The sequence below is a fragment of the Leptosomus discolor genome, chromosome 1, assembly GCF_034619465.1.
Source record: "Leptosomus discolor isolate bLepDis1 chromosome 1, bLepDis1.hap2, whole genome shotgun sequence".
Taxonomy (NCBI): domain Eukaryota; kingdom Metazoa; phylum Chordata; class Aves; order Leptosomiformes; family Leptosomidae; genus Leptosomus; species Leptosomus discolor.
Window position 1 is genome coordinate 171,033,022 of NC_141391.1, and position 19,748 is coordinate 171,052,769.

General features: G+C 37.9%; 1 protein-coding gene across 2 annotated transcripts in view; it reads left to right on the forward strand.

The window, feature by feature from the left end:
* Positions 1–1,962: 1,962 nt before the first annotated feature.
* KITLG (KIT ligand) overlaps positions 1,963–19,748 on the forward strand; it is a 30,151-nt gene continuing 12,365 nt past the window's right edge. For both annotated transcript variants that reach the window (XM_086471254.1, XM_086471262.1), the window contains exons 1-3: positions 1,963–1,977; positions 6,874–6,987; positions 15,361–15,423. In XM_086471254.1, the coding sequence (XP_086327380.1) occupies positions 1,963–1,977; positions 6,874–6,987; positions 15,361–15,423 (192 nt within the window). The remainder of the gene's footprint in view (positions 1,978–6,873; positions 6,988–15,360; positions 15,424–19,748) is intronic.

Consider the following 19,748-nt stretch of genomic DNA (forward strand, 5'->3'; position numbering starts at 1 on the left):
TTTCAAAAGATAAGAGTTTTTTCATTTTTAATGTTTCTTCAAATTGAAATATTTTTGTCCATAAAACTCCTGGTTCTTTGTGGAACTAGAATGCCACCTGATGGATGATTATCAGTAAATATTTATTTGGATGCGATTAACACAAGATCCAGAGGCAACATCCATATATAATTACCTGTCTCTTGGTAACTTCACTTCCCAGTGTTTGGGAACTAAACAAACTGGCTGTCATCCAGGGCAGATTCAGGATGCATGGAAACTGCCTGAATCCCTGATTGTCAAGTTAGATGAAAGAGTGGACAAAATTTGCTATGGATCAGATAACACTTTTAAAGAGCCAAAGCCAACATTTTTAGAACAGCCAAATATTTTACACTGGTATCCTTACAGGGATGGAAAATAAATACATTAATTTACACACATTAAAATCACTGTTTTGTAGTTTACTGAATGTAATTACAAAATACCTGGATTACATTGATTTGCGAGGCAAATTCTGTATTGGTTTACACTCCTCCTTGCTTATGTTGGTCTTGGTTCCAAATGAAACACACAAACCAAACACAGTAGGAGTTTGGTTGCACCTTACTAAGTGCAATTGCAGCACATTGGCTGGAGAAGCCTATTGCTTCTGCATATGTCAGGGAGAGCTGGAAGGGATAGGGGATGATAGAAATTGGCCTGAGGTTGCATGAAATGAAATTGGCATGTAGTCTAAGCAGCTGCCTAGTTTTCCCAGGATCTGGATGGTGGGAAAGAATAGTGATTCATCATTTTCTCAGCACAGTAAGACCATGTATCTTAAATTTGTGTGTCTCAGGAAAAAGATGTGCATAACTAGGCAGAACTAGAGAATGTCTTCTTTTTGCTGAAGAAAAAGTAGCTCTGCATTAGCATTTAACAGGTTTGGGACGATTTTTGTCCATTGACCTGAATGGAGTTATTACTGATTCATTAGCAGTGTACCTTAGAAAGGAACAAAGTCTGTAAGCATCTGCATACAGCAATTGACTTTTCCTTTGCACCTGTGTCTGGTAGAGTCCAGCAAATGCCACTTCAGTGTCATGCCACCAAATGTACAATTAGCTGAAAAATCTGTTCTTGTCAGTTGGCGTTCCGGAAGTACCCCATGAGAATGCAAATGTGCAGAGGTTAAGGGGAAGAGGTTTTTTGGTTGGGAACATCATGGAAAGGCAAATACAAAATTGTCACAAAAAGATCAAACAGCTGTGAAAACAGGTTGCCTGTTGAACTCATTTGAATGTAGGGGGCAATGGTGCATTTCCCTCCTTAGGTCTGTAACAATAACTCATTAATTCCCTTCCCTTTTACCCCATGAAGTACCCTTGCATTATGTATTTTAGATACTATATGAAGAACTGGGTGGAAGAGTATTCTGCATTTTGTAAATAACTGAATACATGTTCAAATATTTCGTGTCTAAAGCACTCCAGAACTTACTCTGAAAAAGTGACCAGCATTTCTGTAGTCTGTGTTTGAGTCAGAATCCAAATAAATCACTCTGATACTTCCTGACAAATTTTGTTTGCTTCTATCATTATTCTCCCTACTATATATCATTGTTAAAAAATGAAGAATATCAGTCACTAAAAAAGTATGCATCTGCTTTCTGTAATCATAACAAAGCATGTAGGGTGTGATCTAGAGATTTGTAATTGTCTCACCCAGGCAGGGTGACTCACTGAGGTGGAGTTAGCTTTCATTTTGTTCAATGGACTGACAAAAGGTTCTTCAAAACTCCCATGTTGACTGGGGACCTTCCCAGAATTTAGGGTGCCCAGATGGAGGAGCATATGCAAGACAAGGATACACATAAATGTTCTGATACCTGTGTAGTGAACATGTCTTTCTATGTAATGGCTTGCTGGTGTAAAATTCATGGATCTTCTGAAAAGTAAGGGTCAGGAATACCGGTGTACCTCCATTTTGCCCCTTCTGGCCATGAAGCCATCACAGGTGGGGAAGTACTGCCAGTGGTAATTATGAAGTCGATATCAGAGGAACAGATCCTAACTCCTGTAAGTTGGAGTTACCTGGGTTAGAGAAAATTTAACCCAGGTCTGTCACTTATTAGTAAGCATCCTAGTTGACAGGCTATTCTGTTTGGTGGGACTAGTGCTGGTCTTTTGAAGGGTAGTGATGGGAGTACACTGGACTTAATGCTTCAACTACATGTTATTCAGGGTTAGCACAGGGCTTCCTCCAGCTACACTGAAGTTATCTCCTGGGTACCCGAGAGCATGTTAAGGACCTTTCGAGTTCTAAATGTGCTTGCGAGAACACCTCACTGCTTCTTGAACTAGGCGGTCATGTGTGGGTGACTTTTTTTCCACACTTAACTCACTTTTGGGGGGCTTGAGCAATATTTAGCATTTAAGCAGTATTTAGGCACAGCCATTTAGAGTACTAAAGTTAGTGCTGTCATTTGCATGGGTGAAGGTATTGCGGAATACCATGAAAGTGGGAATTGGATTACATTCTGTGTAAATGCTCTTTAATTTTAAGTTTTTTTCCACACTGACAGTGAATGTTTTAATTGGTTAATTATCTCTATCACAGTTAAATAACTAAACAGGTTATTAGACATATGAAAGAATTATTGTGCTTTTATGCTGCTGGGTGTTTGTGGTTAAAAAAAAAGACAAGAAATATCTTTCCTTGCTATTTTAATTTTCCCCTGAATCTTCTTACAAAAGGCTTTTTAAGGCATAAGTATGAACATTAAGTTAGCTATCCATGACCGACCGACCAATGTTGTCTATGGCACAAGTTCACAAGCTGTGTCTCAGCAAAGCAGCATGCAAACGCTGCCTGAGGAGCCAATATTCAGAGACTTTCCTACCCCAGCATTAGGAGAAGTGAAAAATAAATTTGTGAAGCCTGGCCCAGGGTGCATATTGTTCCACACTGTCAGCTAACCCTAATTGGATGATTTGCTCAAGAAACTGGGCTGAAAAATTCTGTGGCTAACATGATTTAAATGCAAGAAATCTTATAATGAAGAACCCATTCATCTGTGTAGTTACTATTTCTCCCTGTGCTTAATGGGTTTTTTTGCACTTTATTATTTGCCCTTTTTTATTGATTACTTCTCCCTACTTATGATTAGAATTGTTATCACTACAAACTAGGAAAAGTCCAGACTTTCCAATGTTTAGTTTATTTAGCAGTGTGGTATTCCCCTTGCTGCTTTTCACTGAAGGAATTAGCTGAACATTAACTAGCATGACTATCTTTGATAGCTACTGTGAAAAAGATGCTAAAGCACTCGTTCAGCAGCCTTTGTTAACACTCTAGGTCGTAAATGGAGAACATAAATTAAAAAGCTATTGATTTGCAACTGAAAGGATAGCCTTCAACACTTCAGATTTCTAGCTAAATCTCTAAAATGCTGTTAACTGAAATTATAGATTGTGGCTTATAAGCAGTAGTAAAAATCATTTGCGGAATGATCAAAAGTGTATACTTGAAATGTTTAATTTGAATTATCTTTTCCAGTCTAATAATTATTTTTTTCCCTTTCATAAAAACAGCTTAAGTATTCAGTGTTTAAGTGATTTCAGAATATAAACAATTGCATAAACTTTGAGCCAAAAATAGGAAGACGCCCTTCGGTATACAGGTCTGCCTTCTGTCTGCCATGTATCTTCAATTTAGTGCTAGTAGATGATGTGTGATTAAATCCTGTGGCCAGCTTTGAAAATCACATTTTAGCTTAGAAGTAATTATATATGGAAATCTGTTGTAAGTGCTGTGTGGTAACTTTCATTTATGCTTAGTAAAGTGTTAAAACTGGAATCTCTGTTTATAAAGCTCTTGTGTTAAGGCTCCCTTTTGTTCTGTCCTTGATTTAATTCAGTCTATTCAAGTTTTGCTCAAACAGCAGGTTTGGTCATTAGTACAGAACACAAAAATGGCTTAGCTCTTTGATCTATACAGTCCTTACATACAATGTGCCTGTAGGCATGTGTAATATAAATATTTTGTAAGTGCAAATAATTAAAAGATTTTGGATAATAAGCATGTTGAAACTAGCAGTATTTTGCAGATTTTCGGTTCCTGTTGGATGACACAGGGAACAAATAAGCAAAAAAACCCCTCAATCTCAAAATTTACAAAGCATTTGTTTTTAATAGCAGTTATAAAAATTACTGTGCTTTTAAATTATTTACATAAGAAAAAAAGTGTATTCTTATTGATCTGCATAATTATAAAATGTGTACTAATTTTAAGCTTCATGTATGAGTTGTTTTTAGATCCAGAAGTATGAAAACTGACAGGATGCATCAGAGTTCTGGTTTTATTTGAACTGTTGCTTTTAGTGAGAATATTCAGTTGATCAGGCAAAAAAAAGTATTTCTAGTTAAAGAGCTTTGTTACTTTTGTGATAATTAGACTCTTAGGTTAAACATTGTCCCATGACAGTGACACAAGTCAGTGATCAAATCCCATTTTCCTTTACATATTACTAGATATTGTGAAACCCAATAAAGAAACCAGCAATTTCTGACATGGACTCTCTCTCCAACAACACAGGAAATGTCCCTGAACCCCAGCGAGTGTAACTGCTAATGTACTGTTTAACTCTGAAGACAGAACTCCTTTTTTTAATTCTTGAAAGCAATATAGTTAATCCATTTTGGAGCTGGTTATCATTAACTTCTTGGGTTTTTATAAGAATTTTATTCCAAAAATGCCAGTGGGGGAGTAGTCTGTTAACTTGAGGTCCCTTTTCGTATCCTCTGTGATTCTGGAGCTTATGTGAGGGGAGAGAGATGTTTCTCTGACCACTTAAACCTAGTTCTTCAGCAACTTTGAGCTGCTATACACTGCAAGGAGCTCTTAAAGGTCCTTTCAGAGACTAGCAGCCTCTTCATTGCATCTCCCTAGAGCCTGAATTGTTCATATATGTATAACTACTAAGCTTTGTGTAGCATAAGATACAACAGTTTTGTAAGAAAGACTGTTAGGTACCTAACTTCAAGTTAAGTACTTATTCTCAATTCTTCACATAGGTAATTAATCTCAGTAATTATTTTTACAAATATTAAATAAATATTCTAAATGCTAGTTATGTTGAAACAAGAGGCATTCTCAAAAGACATGCTGCATATTGAATGTGTTCTTTGTTTAGAATATTTTTTTATTTCTTTGTGTGTAAGTCTACCCATCAACATGATCCTCTGTTGCTGAAGGTACAGTTTAGGGAAGGTCAAGTGCAGGCTCTACCGAAATGGGCAGTTCTGGCTTGTCCCATCTGTAACAGAGCATTTCTGCAATCTCAGTTACCTGGCTCAGAAAGCTGGTCTGCCTGAAATAGCACAGGAAAACAAAAATAGAAGTTGTCTGCTTGGTACAGCTGGCTAAACAATCTCACCAGCACCAGTGCAAGAGGTAGGCTGATCATTTCCAGCAGCGGCCCACACTGGTTTTACCTAAATGAGTCAGGAAGCCATATTCTAAGAAAGCAAATTACTAGTTTTACTTGAGATGTAAGATACATACAAAATTTAAGGGATATAAGATACAAGAGAGATTTACATGTCATTTAACAGCTCTAGGTAAAGTGCCTGGCACTGTTCCATCATGTTTATGTAGCTCCTGAGCGATCTTGATCATCACGCTTTCTTAGCTCCTCTAGTTTACTATAATGATGATTAATCTTTTAAATCTGTGATTTTCTCACTCTGCTTTCCTACAGAGCTTTGTCTATGTTGTTTGGCCTTAAATTGAAAGGTTGGATAGTGTTTGAAGGCAAATCTGGAGACAGGAGCTCTCTACCTGTCACAGGAAACAGACGGGGCTGAGATGCATCTTGGTTCATGCAAAAGCAAATTCTGGTCTCCATCCTGCCCTTGTGGAGGCTCAGGAGCCTGCACAGGCAAATTCTGTACTTGCAATAAATGTACACCGTCATCGGCTCTTGCTGACAGCTTCAGTCAGCTGGCACAAAAAGCTTCACAACCTGAGGCAAATTTTGATTATCCATAACTTAAATGCTTTAACATTCTGGAAATAAAGATCTCAGCTTAAACTTGGCACAGGGCTCTGAGCGAAACCAGGAAAGCACAAGGAACAACAGAAGGCGAGGAAGTTCAGGCAGTGTAGCCAAGGAGACACCCAGGTGCATCACAGCTAGTTATCTGGTGCTTTTCTGGCTGAGTCTCACAAGCCTGCGTGAGTACATTGCATTGCTGTTCCTAATAGGATTTAGGAGGGGAATGTAGTGCCAAAGCCAAGCTGCAACTCTGAGAGGCCAGGGCATGTCACTTGAGAAAATGTATTGCTGCTGGAGATCTCAGTATTTGGGCTGAGTCCAGTTGTGGTTTAGCTTGCAGTTTAAGTACTTGGTTGTAATGGCTGTGATTATGAGCTTTCTCCTTTAATCTTGCTGTGGTCTGGTATAATTTTCTTCCTTATCATCCATTATCACATATGAGGCACAGCTTTATCAAATACCTTATCAGGTGAATGACAAGTATTTAGTTAGCTTTATGTTGATGATGAAGAATATTGCAAAGTTTGTCTCTTTCTCTTCTTTGGTATATGTAAACTTTGCAGAAACTCACCGAAGCAGGATCCTGTGCAAGTAATCTGATGGCTCAACACTAGGTTTTCCATTATTAATCTAAATGCACTTCCTTCTAGAAAAAAATCAATTGAGTGCATTTCTGCAGATCCCTGCCATGAAGGTTATACTGTAGTGGTATGAGTATTTCCTCATGAAAGATGAAGAGTATTGTAGCATCTAGACTTCGTATATGAAAAACATTACTACAATCTCTTGTTACTTCATGTTTAGAGATTGCTCACTTGGGGTTTCTTGTTCCTTTTTTTTTTTTTACTAAATAGACTTGGATTATCGCTTGCTTTTGTCTTCAACTACTCCTACTTAATCCTCTTGTCAAAACCCAAAGTTCCTGCGGGAATCCAGTGACAGATGATGTGAATGACATTGCAAAATTGGTAAGTACCTTTTCTTTTACATTATTCTTTACGTTAAACATTGTCCAGTGGCTAATGGCACTTAGAGTTTTAAGGAAAGTTAGCAAATCTATATTCGAACCAGGGGAATACTTAAAAAAAAAAAAAAAATCCATCAATGTCTGTCACTTGAAGAGATGACCTTGACCAAGCTGAAGTGTGTGTACATATGTGTTTCCTCCCTCCAAAGTTCCATTAAATACTATCAAAAGTCTTGAATTCCTCAAATTTTGTCTGGGATCAAATTGCTTCCCATGCATGTGAAAGATTTTAGTCATTGTGTTACTGATTTGTGTAGAGCAGGCTGGCGGCAAACACAACTGAAACGAACCAGAAATCTTTATCTTCCAAGCCTATGGAAAACTTGTGCTATGTATGAAAAGAATATGCTATCAGACATCGTTGTTGCAATCAAGGCAGTAACGATTGAACAGCTCTTCCAGTCTTTAGATGTGAGTGGGCTACCTTCTTTATGAGTTTCTCTCTCTACTTGCTGTACCTAGAAGTTTAAGTCTGAAGGACTCACGGCTTTGTATAAGAACTGAGTCCATTTAAGTACATTTTACTTGTTCCTTAAATGAACACTGCATTAACCTGAAAAACTGCAACTTGTGTGAAGTCAGCGGTATTTAACTCCACTGCAGTCAGTGATTCTGCTAACTTGCAATAGTGCAGGATCTAACATAAAATATTTTAAGAAGTAATATATACTGAATACTTAATGAGCATACCTTCATTTACATATTGACTTCAGCTAAAAAGTATGGCTTCATTATGGAAAAAATGGTTGCAATACCAGCATTAATATAGTCAAACACTTAATTTGGAGTCCCTTGCATTTGATGCCAGTGCAGTGTTCTTAACTTCTTTTCTTTGGGCATTGTTATATATATTGGTGCATAGTATAAATCTCTGGGGGTGCTCCATAGTTCTACTCAAATGCTTAGTGCTTCACAGTAGTCCCTTTAGGCAGAATTCTGAAGTACTGGCATGTTTCTTCAAGATAATAGTTCATCTCTTGAAAGAGTATTAAGCTTTCATTTAAACCTGTTGAAAGCATGACAGAACAACAGAACTCCTGTGGAGGCTAGTGAAATTGTCTAGTAGAGGGTTAGCAATAACTTTTTGTCAATTATGTGTCCTCAGAACAAACACTAACTTCCCCTTTCCTATAATTTAAACTTCAAGAATGTATAAATAAAGGTTACAAAAATTTGTGTGCAGCTTGAGCAATCGCACTTTGCTTTTGAGATAAACTGTAAAAAAAGAAACATCATAAAATAAGGTTAGTCTTTAATTTGACTGTGACTTGCCATATCGTGTTTCTACATCTTCCTCCAGACTAGTCCAGGAACTGCAGTTCTTGCACATATTCCTGCAGCACTACGCTTCCATATGCCCACCCTCCTCCCCATCCCCCCTTAGTTCTCCACATGCAGTGTGGTTGCTAGTTCCCTCCTATGCCCTCTAGGCATGATGCCTACCTGAGCAATGTTTTGAGCTCTGGCCAGGTTCATATCTCCTTTTGCTTGGGCTGCTGCCTGGGCAGGAAGGACTTAATGTGATGACTGTTCCAGTGTATGTGCTGTTTGTCCTGAAAGAAAACCTCTGCCTACTGTCCAGTGTGCACTGTGCTTCTGCTGCTGCCAAGCCTGAGCAGAGTTGGGTAGGGCTGAGCTCCTCTGGCCACTCCTCAGTGAGGATGCTGTACGGTCCCTCCCCTGACTTACACTCATACCTTTCATGTATCTCTACCAGATGCAAAATTTGGATGAAGTTAACTAGCAAGTTCAAAGATATTTTAGGTTGGAGAAATTACAGAGATACAGAAAATACAAAGCCCAAACACACCTGGCTTGTGTTGTGCATCTGAGAATGTTTTGAGAAAAGTCTGTATCCCTGTTTTGTCTGTCTATGTTGATATTTGCATGGATTTTTCATGCAGAAATAATTTCTCTAAAGCCACAGAGAATTGGAAGGATAACATGGAAATAAGTTTAGTATCTTAAATTTAGCATAAGAACACTTAGTTTCAATTAAGCCAACTATATTGCAAGTTGGTCATTCTCTTTTGAAATGCTACACCATGACAACTTGATATTGAGAACAACATGAAAAAAAGTATAATAAGGTTTAAAGTACTTTTTTAAACAAAATATTGTTAGATGACAGTGCAAATACAAGAAGGGAGAAATTCACAGAGAATACTGTCTGATTACATCACTTGGCTAAAAAGTACAAGGTTTTTATACTGTGTGGAGTATATCCTTAGTACATATAATATGGATGAGGACATGATATTGCTTAAAAATATAGTTCAGGACACCCTACATCTCTTGTACAAAAACATTTATAGTAATTTACCACTTCCGCTTTTTGAAACAAAATACACTCATTGAATTAAGGAACTGCATTCTGATGACTCACATCTTCAAAATTAAACATAGTATCAAATAGGTCGTTGGGTTCTTTATTGGCCTTTAAAGGTCTTATCTCTCCACTTATCCAAAAAGCTTGTGCCAGTAGGGCATAGTGTCTTCAATAAATGTCCTCCCCTTTCACACTGAGGACAAATTGTAGCGCTGAGGATTTCACAGAAGCTAATGTTATGTGTACAGCTATTGCCCATAGTTGTTGTGATGTTATCCACAAGCTCTATCACAGTTGCAGAGAGTGGTATGATGTTGTTTCTAAAGGCTTTATTCTTGGCCACCCTGTCACATTCTTTAAACCCTTTTGTCTACAGTCCTGAGTATAGTCCTGTATGTCTGCCATAAACTAACTGTTCAGCAGTAGTACACAAGTCTTATCATTTAGCTTAAAGTATTGGTCTCTCTTCCTCTACTCTCATTGCAAATGCTCAGATATCAGCTTAGATTCAGTGTGGCCTGAATCCTTCTCTGAGGTGGTTTATGACCTCTTAATCTCCCCAAAGTGTTAGTTGTCCCTGGGCCTTTTCTCCTCACCTGGTAAAGGTATATTGCCATCTCTCCCCAGCCAGGTCTATAACAAGGTGTCCATTTGGCTCTTGCCACTTTACAGACCCTTGTATGTTCAATTTTAAACCTCCATTGTTTTTCTGTCATAACAGGGAAAAATCTTTTTGTAGCTCCCTGTCCGTACAAATTCCAAAATTCTTGGTAGATAAAAATCCAGTCTACTGAAAAGTCTTTTTCTGGCTTCAACTTCTATAATTTTGCCCTTCTGTCTGTTAATGTGCTGTGCTGACCCCGTATCTTCTATTTATTTCCTTCAAGCTGTTACTTTTTTTTATTATCAACGGCAAGCTTCTTGTTTTTGACTTAAAAGGCACTGACTATTAACACTGCCTGTGATGTCTTAACACATGCTGAGTTTGCCCTCTTGTCCTAGCTTCTTCTCATTATTTCCATGGTATCTGTTACACTGTTCATGGCTGCAGGAAGGGTGCTCCTTGATGAACTCCAGGCAGATTCTCATCCTCTTCCTATCTCATGCTAAAATTCTTTGCAGCGTGAATCCATTTCCCTCTTCTTTCTTTTTCCTACTTTGTTCTTCCCTATCTCTACTACACTTCACCTACACCTTGCAAAACAGTGCTGCAATACCCTACCAAACACTGTTGCCTGTAGCTTGATACTGCCTAGTCTTCATTTATTTGTTTCTGGGCTTTTTAATTCTGGGTACTGTAACCCCCCTATATCACTGGTAGAAAACCTGTGAGCATGGCTGTGACTGTGTTCTGTTCTAGCAATACAAGAACAACATGCCTCAGTCAACACTTTCTGTGAATATAAACTAAGGATGTCTACAAAGCCTAAACTATTGGAGAATAAATAAAGCACACTATTCAGTGTCTGAAAATATGGGTCATTTGCCTCACCAACTTTGTGTTGAGTAGTAAATTGAGGACAGATGTATGGTGTCACTTGTTTTTGGTGGTGTTAATCTGGATTTTCACTAGCATCATACTAGACTCATACCAGAAGCTAGAATTGGAAAGAAAGAGCAGATTCAATAACAGTAAGATTAAGTTTATTCACATCTTCACAATTTAATTTTGTCATATGAAGAATATGTCCTAAGTAAAGTTACTTTAAGAAGCAAAGAACAATTGAACAATCATTTTTTGTTTGTTTTTTTAATAGTGAGACCTTTAAGAGAGAATAATTTCATACCTATAGAAATGAAAGTATTTAAAGAGTATTCATTCTGTGTTACTGATCACTTGCACTCCTACTTCTTTTTTAATGAAGATGTCTGGAGGGAAACACATTACTTAATGAAAAAATGTTCTGTATTATTAAACTCTAATTGCAGCACCTGTCAATGAAGCAGGTCCCCATTGTTCTTTTCAGCACAGTAAGTCAGCAGAAAGCTGCATTGCTATAATTGTGATTTTGCATAAGAATTAGGAATCTGTTGTTTATATTTAACATATATACATCAAACATACATACAAGAATTTTCACTGAGCTGTACAGTATGTATAGAATGAACCTACATATTTTGATTTCATCCATTAACCAAATGTAAGATATTCACCTCTTCTTCCATGATCTACTTCTCTAAAGCAGGTTTTTTTTTTTTCATTTGAATGTTGGAAGCCCAAACAACAGTCAGCATTTACTGACCAGATTGCTTGTTTGAGACACTTTGCCTTCACATTATATCTTAGCTCTAAATGTGTATTTACACTCTCTGCAACATTTGATACATATTTTTAAATGGATCTAAATCTCCTGAGTGAAGGGGTTATAAAAAATGATCCAGTGTTGTTATCCTGCAAATAATCTGCCACTATGACTGTAAGAAGTGTGAATGGAAATTGTTAGCATGTTGTCTTAAGCCAAATGATGAGGATTTTATTAACTGCTTCATTAGCAGATGAGATAGATGGCATAGATTACAGAGATGATGGACAGAAAGTGGAAGCTCCTACAGGAAAAGAAAAGCCAAGGATGCAAAGAAGGGAGATGCAGAGGCCTTAAAGAATGGAAAGGAGAATGAGGAAGAGAGAAACAGGAGGTAGAAATGGCAGCCAAAACAAAAAGATGTTTTTCCCATCATATGCCTGAGAGTAAAAAAAAGAAATCGCTGACAATGGTAAATGGTAATTTTTACTTTAAAGACTTAGGTTATCTTTTATCTGTGCATAAAAAAAAAAAGTAATGATATCTATGCTAGTCTACTTGAAATTTTCAGAACAGTCACAATAAAGAGAATTTCCAAGAGCAGTAGCCCTCATTTCAAAGCACTTGACTGCAGAGATAGGTCAGCTCATTTCTGTTCTGCTGTTGCAATGAAAGAGTAGTTTATGGAACCCAAATTGCTTTTATAACGTCCCTTTTTCATCTCCCTGTCTATGTGACCATGAGCATATTTTAAAAGTATAGTTGAGTTATGCAATGTTAACAGTGATGTATTAAATATTCAGACCTCTGTATGTCAAAAGGAATCTTACATTCCCCAGTTTAAGATTTTGTTACAACTGGGAATATAGCACTTACTGTTGGTTTTATACAGATTTAAAGACATAAGTCTAGATTCCCTGTTCTTCACCTCTTCTCAGAGCCTGGTAGGATTTCTACAACCACACATACCCACTAAATCAGAAAAAAAAGTGATGTTTTAATTGCAGTGCAGGGTTATTTTAGTTCTATACGTTACTTTCCAAGATTGTCTGTTGACATTCTCTATAATAATCAAAACTCTTACTTCTGTCTAAAACAAGGTAAGTCATGCAGGCATGTATTTTTGTTGCCCCTAAATTTGTCACTGTACTTAAGGAGTTGAGTACAGGAACCAAAAAGGCCATTCCAGGACTCAGGGAGTTTCAAGGCATAGTCCTGCTCCATCCGCCTTTGCTCAGGCAGCTCAGAGCCTTCTTGTCCTCTGCTCCTTGTTGGGAGCTGCAGCAGTTGGGCACCCCACACAGAGTGAGTATGCAGAGTCCTTTCATTCCTTTCAGGATCATGCTAGCAGCTCAAAATCAAGTGGTGGGTTTTGGATCATAGTCTTGGTGGTTAGTGTTCAACAAAATTTCAAGATTAATTTCAGGAAAGCAAGAGAGTACAAGATGCACAGATTCAGTACAAATATATCCTTCACTCTTACATCAGGGGCTTTACCCTATTTTCTGTGTGTAAGTTGGGAAGTCCAACTGGGACACAAATATAACTCCCTCGCTTTGACTGAGCTTCCATCATTTACCATCAGCAGAGCATCTGACATGTGGTGTTTATTGATTAAACTTTAACAAGTTGTTTCGTCTTGAGGCAGGGCATATATTTTGTTTGACACCCTCCCCCCCAGTGATCTTTTTTTTTTTTAGTAGTAAATTCAAAAATATCTTTTCTGATTCACAGTCTGTCAAGGAGAGGAATATCTGAGGCTGAGCTCTGTTCTCTGGCTTTGAGAAGCTTTAAGAGCTCTTGGGCAGTTAGATTTTTTTTTTAACTGTGCATGAAAAGTGCTTGACAGGCTCTGATGCCAGTAAAGTAGATTGTATACATAATGCATATCACTTCTTGTAGTGTTCATTGATTTGGAAAAAATTTAATCTTCCAGTGACCTTTGTTAGAGCGGTGCTTTTGCTGACATCGCTGTCTTGAATCCCTCTAGAGTGAGTATGGGAAACTTTGCACATACGGTAGCATCTTCACTATCTTTGCTGCTTGAAGTGCTGCTAGTCCTACCTCTCTAGGCACGCAAAGGAAGCTGGAAAAGAGACTGGATTACTTATTAGTGTGTCATGACATCAGGATGGTTTTGGAGGAAGGAAAAATATACAAAAAATTATGTATGAGAATTTAGAACAAATCAGATGCTCTAAAGAAAGAGCAAACGTATTGCATTATTCTTCAGTATTTGTGGCATCTTGAATCAACTCCCCAAAATGCCAGGTAAATAGAAATTGATACAGAGAATTTTAATGGCACTTCTGCAATTGCTGCTTTGGCAATGTGTAAGTATGAAAATAAAAAATATAAAAGAAAATCAATCTATGGGAAGGAATTTACCAGGATCGTTTGTATTTAACTTGATTTTTAAAGCTGTAGGAGAAAGCTAGATGTCATTGAACTGAAAGATTGTGGCTCAGCCATGTTCTAAATAAAAAAAGTTTGGAATTCACTAGTGACTGACTGTCCTGGATCATTTCGAGACATTTTCTAGACAATACAGTCCTTGATCATTTCTAGAACCATAACATTTTGAATGTTTTAATTTTTAATTGAAACTAAATTTTAATTGGCAAATAAAACATTCTGTTGCATCAAACAAAATACTGCCTAAAAACTGCACAGGAAAAAAATAATCCCTGTGCTGGTTGCTATAGCAGCAGAATCAAAAGCAGCCATAGCAGAATGATCTTTAACCCGAAGAAACAGAAATGCTTTGCCAATCAAAGTGTAGATTCTGGTTCACCAAAGGAATTGTGTATGTGCTTATTGTTTTTTGACTAAATGGATTTCAAAGAAGGATGAGAAATATCAGTTGAATCTTTCACAGATATAAAATAAAATAGATTTGCTGTATCACTACTGTATTGGTAAACCTTTTGAAAAGAGTACTTCAAGAGATTGTGTATTGTGGCAGCATCTCCCTATTCATCTCCCCAGTCAGCAAACTGCCTAGGGGACCAACCGTGTCTCACAGTAGCGTTGGATCCTCTCTGTGGCAGATTGCATTGTATAATTCAGTGAGAACCCTTCTGCTCCTTGTCCTTGCTTCAGCACACCCTGTACTCACCCACATCTGCAAAGCCATGATCAGTTTACGTGTGCGGAAGCTCTCCTTTGCCCCAGGACATTGCTGTGATATATTGCTCATCATTAGCAAGAGGCACAGCTTCAAAGTTGTGCTCAAGTGTTTTTCTGACCTGGCACATAAATAAGCACAAAAGTACTCTTTCTGTTCAGATCCTTGCTGAAGTTCAAAGTTATTTGAAGGAAAAAGGGTTAGAGACTACTGGGTAATTTACTGTTTGGAGTGGTTGGGGTTACATAGAAATTGTCATGTAAACACTTCAAGACATGCCATTAAAAGATGAAAATACAGTGGAGTTTCTGCAGTAATGAATAACCTCAGGTCACTTCTCCTCACCACATTACTGAATTTAATTCTGCTGGGAAGTGGTAGCATTGAACATGATCAGATTGCATCTGGGAATGGTACAAAGGTGTGTAAAGATGCTTCACTTGTGAGCAAGCAAGAGTCAGTAGCAGTTTCACAGCAAACTGAGTATGTAAGCTTTTGTACCTGGTAGGTTACTGAAAATGTGTTGACTATTTGGTAGATTTTGTTGAATACAGTGATGGAAATAAAGGTTTACTTTGTGTAGTCAGTAATAACATTTTTATCTGTTTATTGTAGGTTGGAAATCTCCCAAATGACTATATGATAACCCTTAAATATGTCCCAAAGATGGATAGTCTGGTATGTACAACCGCTTTGGGTTATTTCTAATAAAATAGCCTAGTAATGGCTATAACATTTCATACCTAGTCCTATGGCTTAGTAGGTTACAGTTAAGTAACTGTTATTTCACTTTTCATATGCTTCATGAGTATGCATTTAAAATAAATGTAGAGATATTCCTGCAGCCACTTAAAACCTTTTCAATTACAGGAATCTTGGAGAACTGTTTTTTCATGTTAAATTTTTTAACCTTTTCTCTGGAAAAAGTCAAACTATGGTATTATTTCTTCATGTCATTTGAAAATTTTTACTTTCTTAAAGAAGTAGTTTCTTTCTAATATACTGTAGAATGTCCTCATTTCAGCCAGTGGAAATGCCATTAAAACACAACAAATGCTAAGTAGTCAATAGAGAGCCCTAAGTTCAGCAAATGGTAGTGTCAGTAACTAAACAAACCAGTAAAAAGTGAGGACATAATTTCATTCAGACATGCTTTGTATTACTCCTCCTATATAATCCCATAGTTAATACATAGTGATACTTTCAAATAAGCATCACCTACCTTCTTTAAAATTTTATAACGTTTTATATTAAAACCTTTTCCATATTATTTCTTTTCTTATTCTACTAATATTTTTGATGTTTTTCCTTAATTTTAAAAAACCATTTTTTAGAATTATGCATTGAATATACATCTTGATTGTTACATACACTGCAAGAAAGGAGAGAAGGAAACAAGGTGAAAGTAGAAATTATGCTGAATGCTCTACTGTACTACATTATTTTAAGGAAAGAAAAAAGTAAGAAAAGGACTAGTTTGCCAGTTAAACTGTACAATATTGTGCCTGTCTTAGTGAATCATTGTACACATACATCAGTACTTGTAGTAGAAATGATCTGCTAGATGTAAGAAGATGGTTTTGTACAGAGTTTTCATGAGGGAATTCTAATTTGTGTGCGATACACATATAGAAATACATCCTATCCTACAACACTGTAGCAAATCCAGCAATATTCTGTATTGATATTGGAGAATGATGCCAGAAACAGCATTATCTCAGTCCTGAATAACAAGAAGATGGATGGAGGATAAGGAGTCTGTGAGATAGTGAAGGGCCATGAGCTGTGAGGTTATGAGGTGTTATGGCAGATCTGTCAGTGTTCTTACGAGTTTTGTTGGAAGCTCGAGGCTTTTACTAAAACTTAGAGTCCTTTAGGAAACCCAGTTTAAACTTGATTCCTTAGACAGAAAAACTCTGCAGAACAAATGCTATGGAAGTCAGGTACTAGATCTTACATAATATAATTAAAACTAATGGGAAAGTTTCTATTTCTGATAATAGCCAATATCCAGAGAAAAAGGAAGTAAGTCTGGCTGCCACCATCCCCTGACTGCAGTGCTTTTTGAAAATTAATTATTATGGTGCCTGATGTGATAAGATTCCGGGGGGGGGGGGGGGGGGGGGGGGCAGGGGGCGGGTGGAGGATGGACAGCCATAGCTCGAGTGATGCTCCCAGCCTCAGGGATGAGCGCAGCAGATGATGGGCAAGAGCTGAGCTGGGGATGAAGGTGGCCAGGGAGCCTGCTTGAGCAATGAGTCCTGGTCGTTCTCACTGCTTAAGTCTTAACCTCGCTCCGTGGTTCAGTTTCAGCTGCCATTATACAGTTTCTTTTCTATAGTTTAGATGCCATGTCATCTCGCTGCATCATATTCAGAAACTTAGATCCAGTATACATTTATGATGAGCAGCCACGAAATAAATAGGAAAAAGAAGTTCACAGCTGGGATTTCCGTATTCTGTTTGCTTGTACACCACTTTCAGTCATGGTGATGGAAGGTGCGGCTCTTGGCCAAATGCCTTTGCAGGAGGAAGTATTCAGCGGTATTCACATCCCACTTTGCCAAATTCCTGTCTGGAGATTTCAGGTTGTGTTACACATACCACAGAAAAGCCTGGCTGAATAAATAGGTTTTGCTCTGGGTTCTGCAAGGTCCCTGCAAGCTGGGAAGCCCACAGCTTTGCATAAGGGGAATGCCCTTTGTTCAGCTCTAAGAGGTTTGAAACTGTGCTCTGCAATTTTTTCAATATATTTCAGTCTTCAGTGAGTGCATAAAGTGGGAAATGTACCCAAGGTATCAAGTCTTAAATGCAGATGACTAAAGGTAGAAAGGCAGGGTGAATGCAAAGCAGATGGGAAGCCAGTGTAGTGCATGTAACAGGAACAGACTGACCCAATCCATTAAACAGAAAGGTTGTTGCATTATGTACTAGCTCAAGGCGTCTGAGTGGCTTTAAAAGTAGTCTCACATAGAGTGAACTGTGTAGTCTAACCTGAAGGTTAAAAGGCAAAAATGACAGAAACAGGGGCTGAACTCAGAAGAGGAGACAAACTTCAAACTATTAGGTAGGTGTAGAAAGAAAAAGCTAATTGAGAACTATCTGGAAATACAAGGGAAGTCAGGTTTGCAGTTGCCCCAAAATGTAAATCTTGGTCAAAATGTCCACAAAAAAGCAGTTAAACCTCTATTTCTCCTTGCAAACAACATCCAGTTTCTCAATTTAGGCAGTTTCATCCCTGTATATGGTAGGTATTGAGCTAGCAAGTGATTGCACAGCTTGATACTACTGAAAAGAAAACTTAAAGCTCTTGTGAAATACAGCTTTGTAGGTCAGAACGGTTCAGTTAGAGGAGACTCACACACATGCTAAACCATGGCAGCAACAAAATAGATTCCCTGCTGGAATTGCCAAATGCTCACTAGAAGAAGTGGCAAGCTTTTGCTAATCCCTGCCAGAGGAGAATGCACCCCCACAAAACCTCAGAGCAAAAGGGTTTCCAGGTTTGCACTTCAGGGAAGCACAGAAGTTTTGTGTCCATGTTACTACACCAGAGCAGGGGAAAATGCACTGTCTGTCTTGTGAGGGCAATGGGACATGGCACTGTGAACTGAGTACGTTTCAACAAGCTTTCTCAGTTTTATTTGTTTCTGCCTCTCGCCTCCTGTTTTGGTGCTTGAAGGAAAAAAGGAAAGCGGAATCAAGCCAAACACCATTTCACATCCATTTCACATTTAGTTTCATTCTTTTAAGTCATTGTTAAGATAATTACAGAAGGTGATAACACTGACTTGCCACTTGTTATCAGTGTGTGAGTTGTACACACAAGTGAAAAGTCAGGTGGAGCTGAACAGTGTTCTGTAAGCCTGGAAGCCTAATAGTCTAGTTAGTCCTTGAAAGCATGAAGTGTGGGTTTGTGTTTTGTTTTTTTCCTCATCAAAAACAGTTACACATCAAGGCAGAACAACACCTATGCCACCGAGAAAGTAATTTGCTGCCAAGTGATGATATATTGATAGCAGTGGATAATTTTTTTAATAAAGAATCTGTATGCAGGTTTATTGTACGAATTGAGTAAAATGAGATTAAGTCTAGAAGTGGTACATCGCCAAACACTTACTGTGCATTGCAGAAAGGGGAGTGGATGGATTCAGTGGATGCTGCTCATCTACTGGGCAGCAATTGCAAACTGGTTTAGTGATATTGAGAGTACTTGAGGGTTGCTGGATCAAGATCTTCCTATCTGTCAGGCTTGAATATCCTGAGACATTTCCAATCATTGAAAAAATAGCCTTGCATAAGGAATAAATTCCCATAACATTTACCATTAAAAATTCCACATTTATTGGGAAGGGATTTCCAGGTACATGTTGTAGTGTGACTAATGCATTACCTGTATTTTTGCTGACCATATTGAGTTAAGGTTTTTCCTGGGCTGGGTGACTTTATTTAGTTAACTACTGTTATGTAAATCTAGGTGAAAGGAGATAATGACTCCCTGTAAGGCAGCAAGATGAATGACCAGGTTTCAATCGCATGAGCAGCTGTACAAACTTTATCTGCAAACTAATTACACAGGTGTCAGTGAAAGGATTTGAACTCTATTCCAGTGGCACAGATGTGGCAAATACTGCCACAGGCTGTGCAGAACCATTTTGTCAGCAAAAACTCAGTAAAAGACAGACTTTTAGATCTAGAAACTGTTCTAGGGAATAGCATTTAGTGAAAAAGCTGAAGAGGAGTTAACTAAGCTAGCTAGTTTAAAGGTGGATAAAAGCACACATGGATCTAATGCAAAACGATTATGGAAACCTTTCTTGGAAGAGATTTAAATCAAGGATCTTTGTGGTTAACAGTCATGTAGGGTAACAATAATAAAATGAAAAGTGAGATGGGTTTAAAGTCTGGAGAAAATTGTTAAAGCAATTTTCTTTTTAAAAGAAAAGGCTAATGAAAGCATGGACTAGGGTTCATAGTAGTATGTCCCAAGGCTCAAATTATCA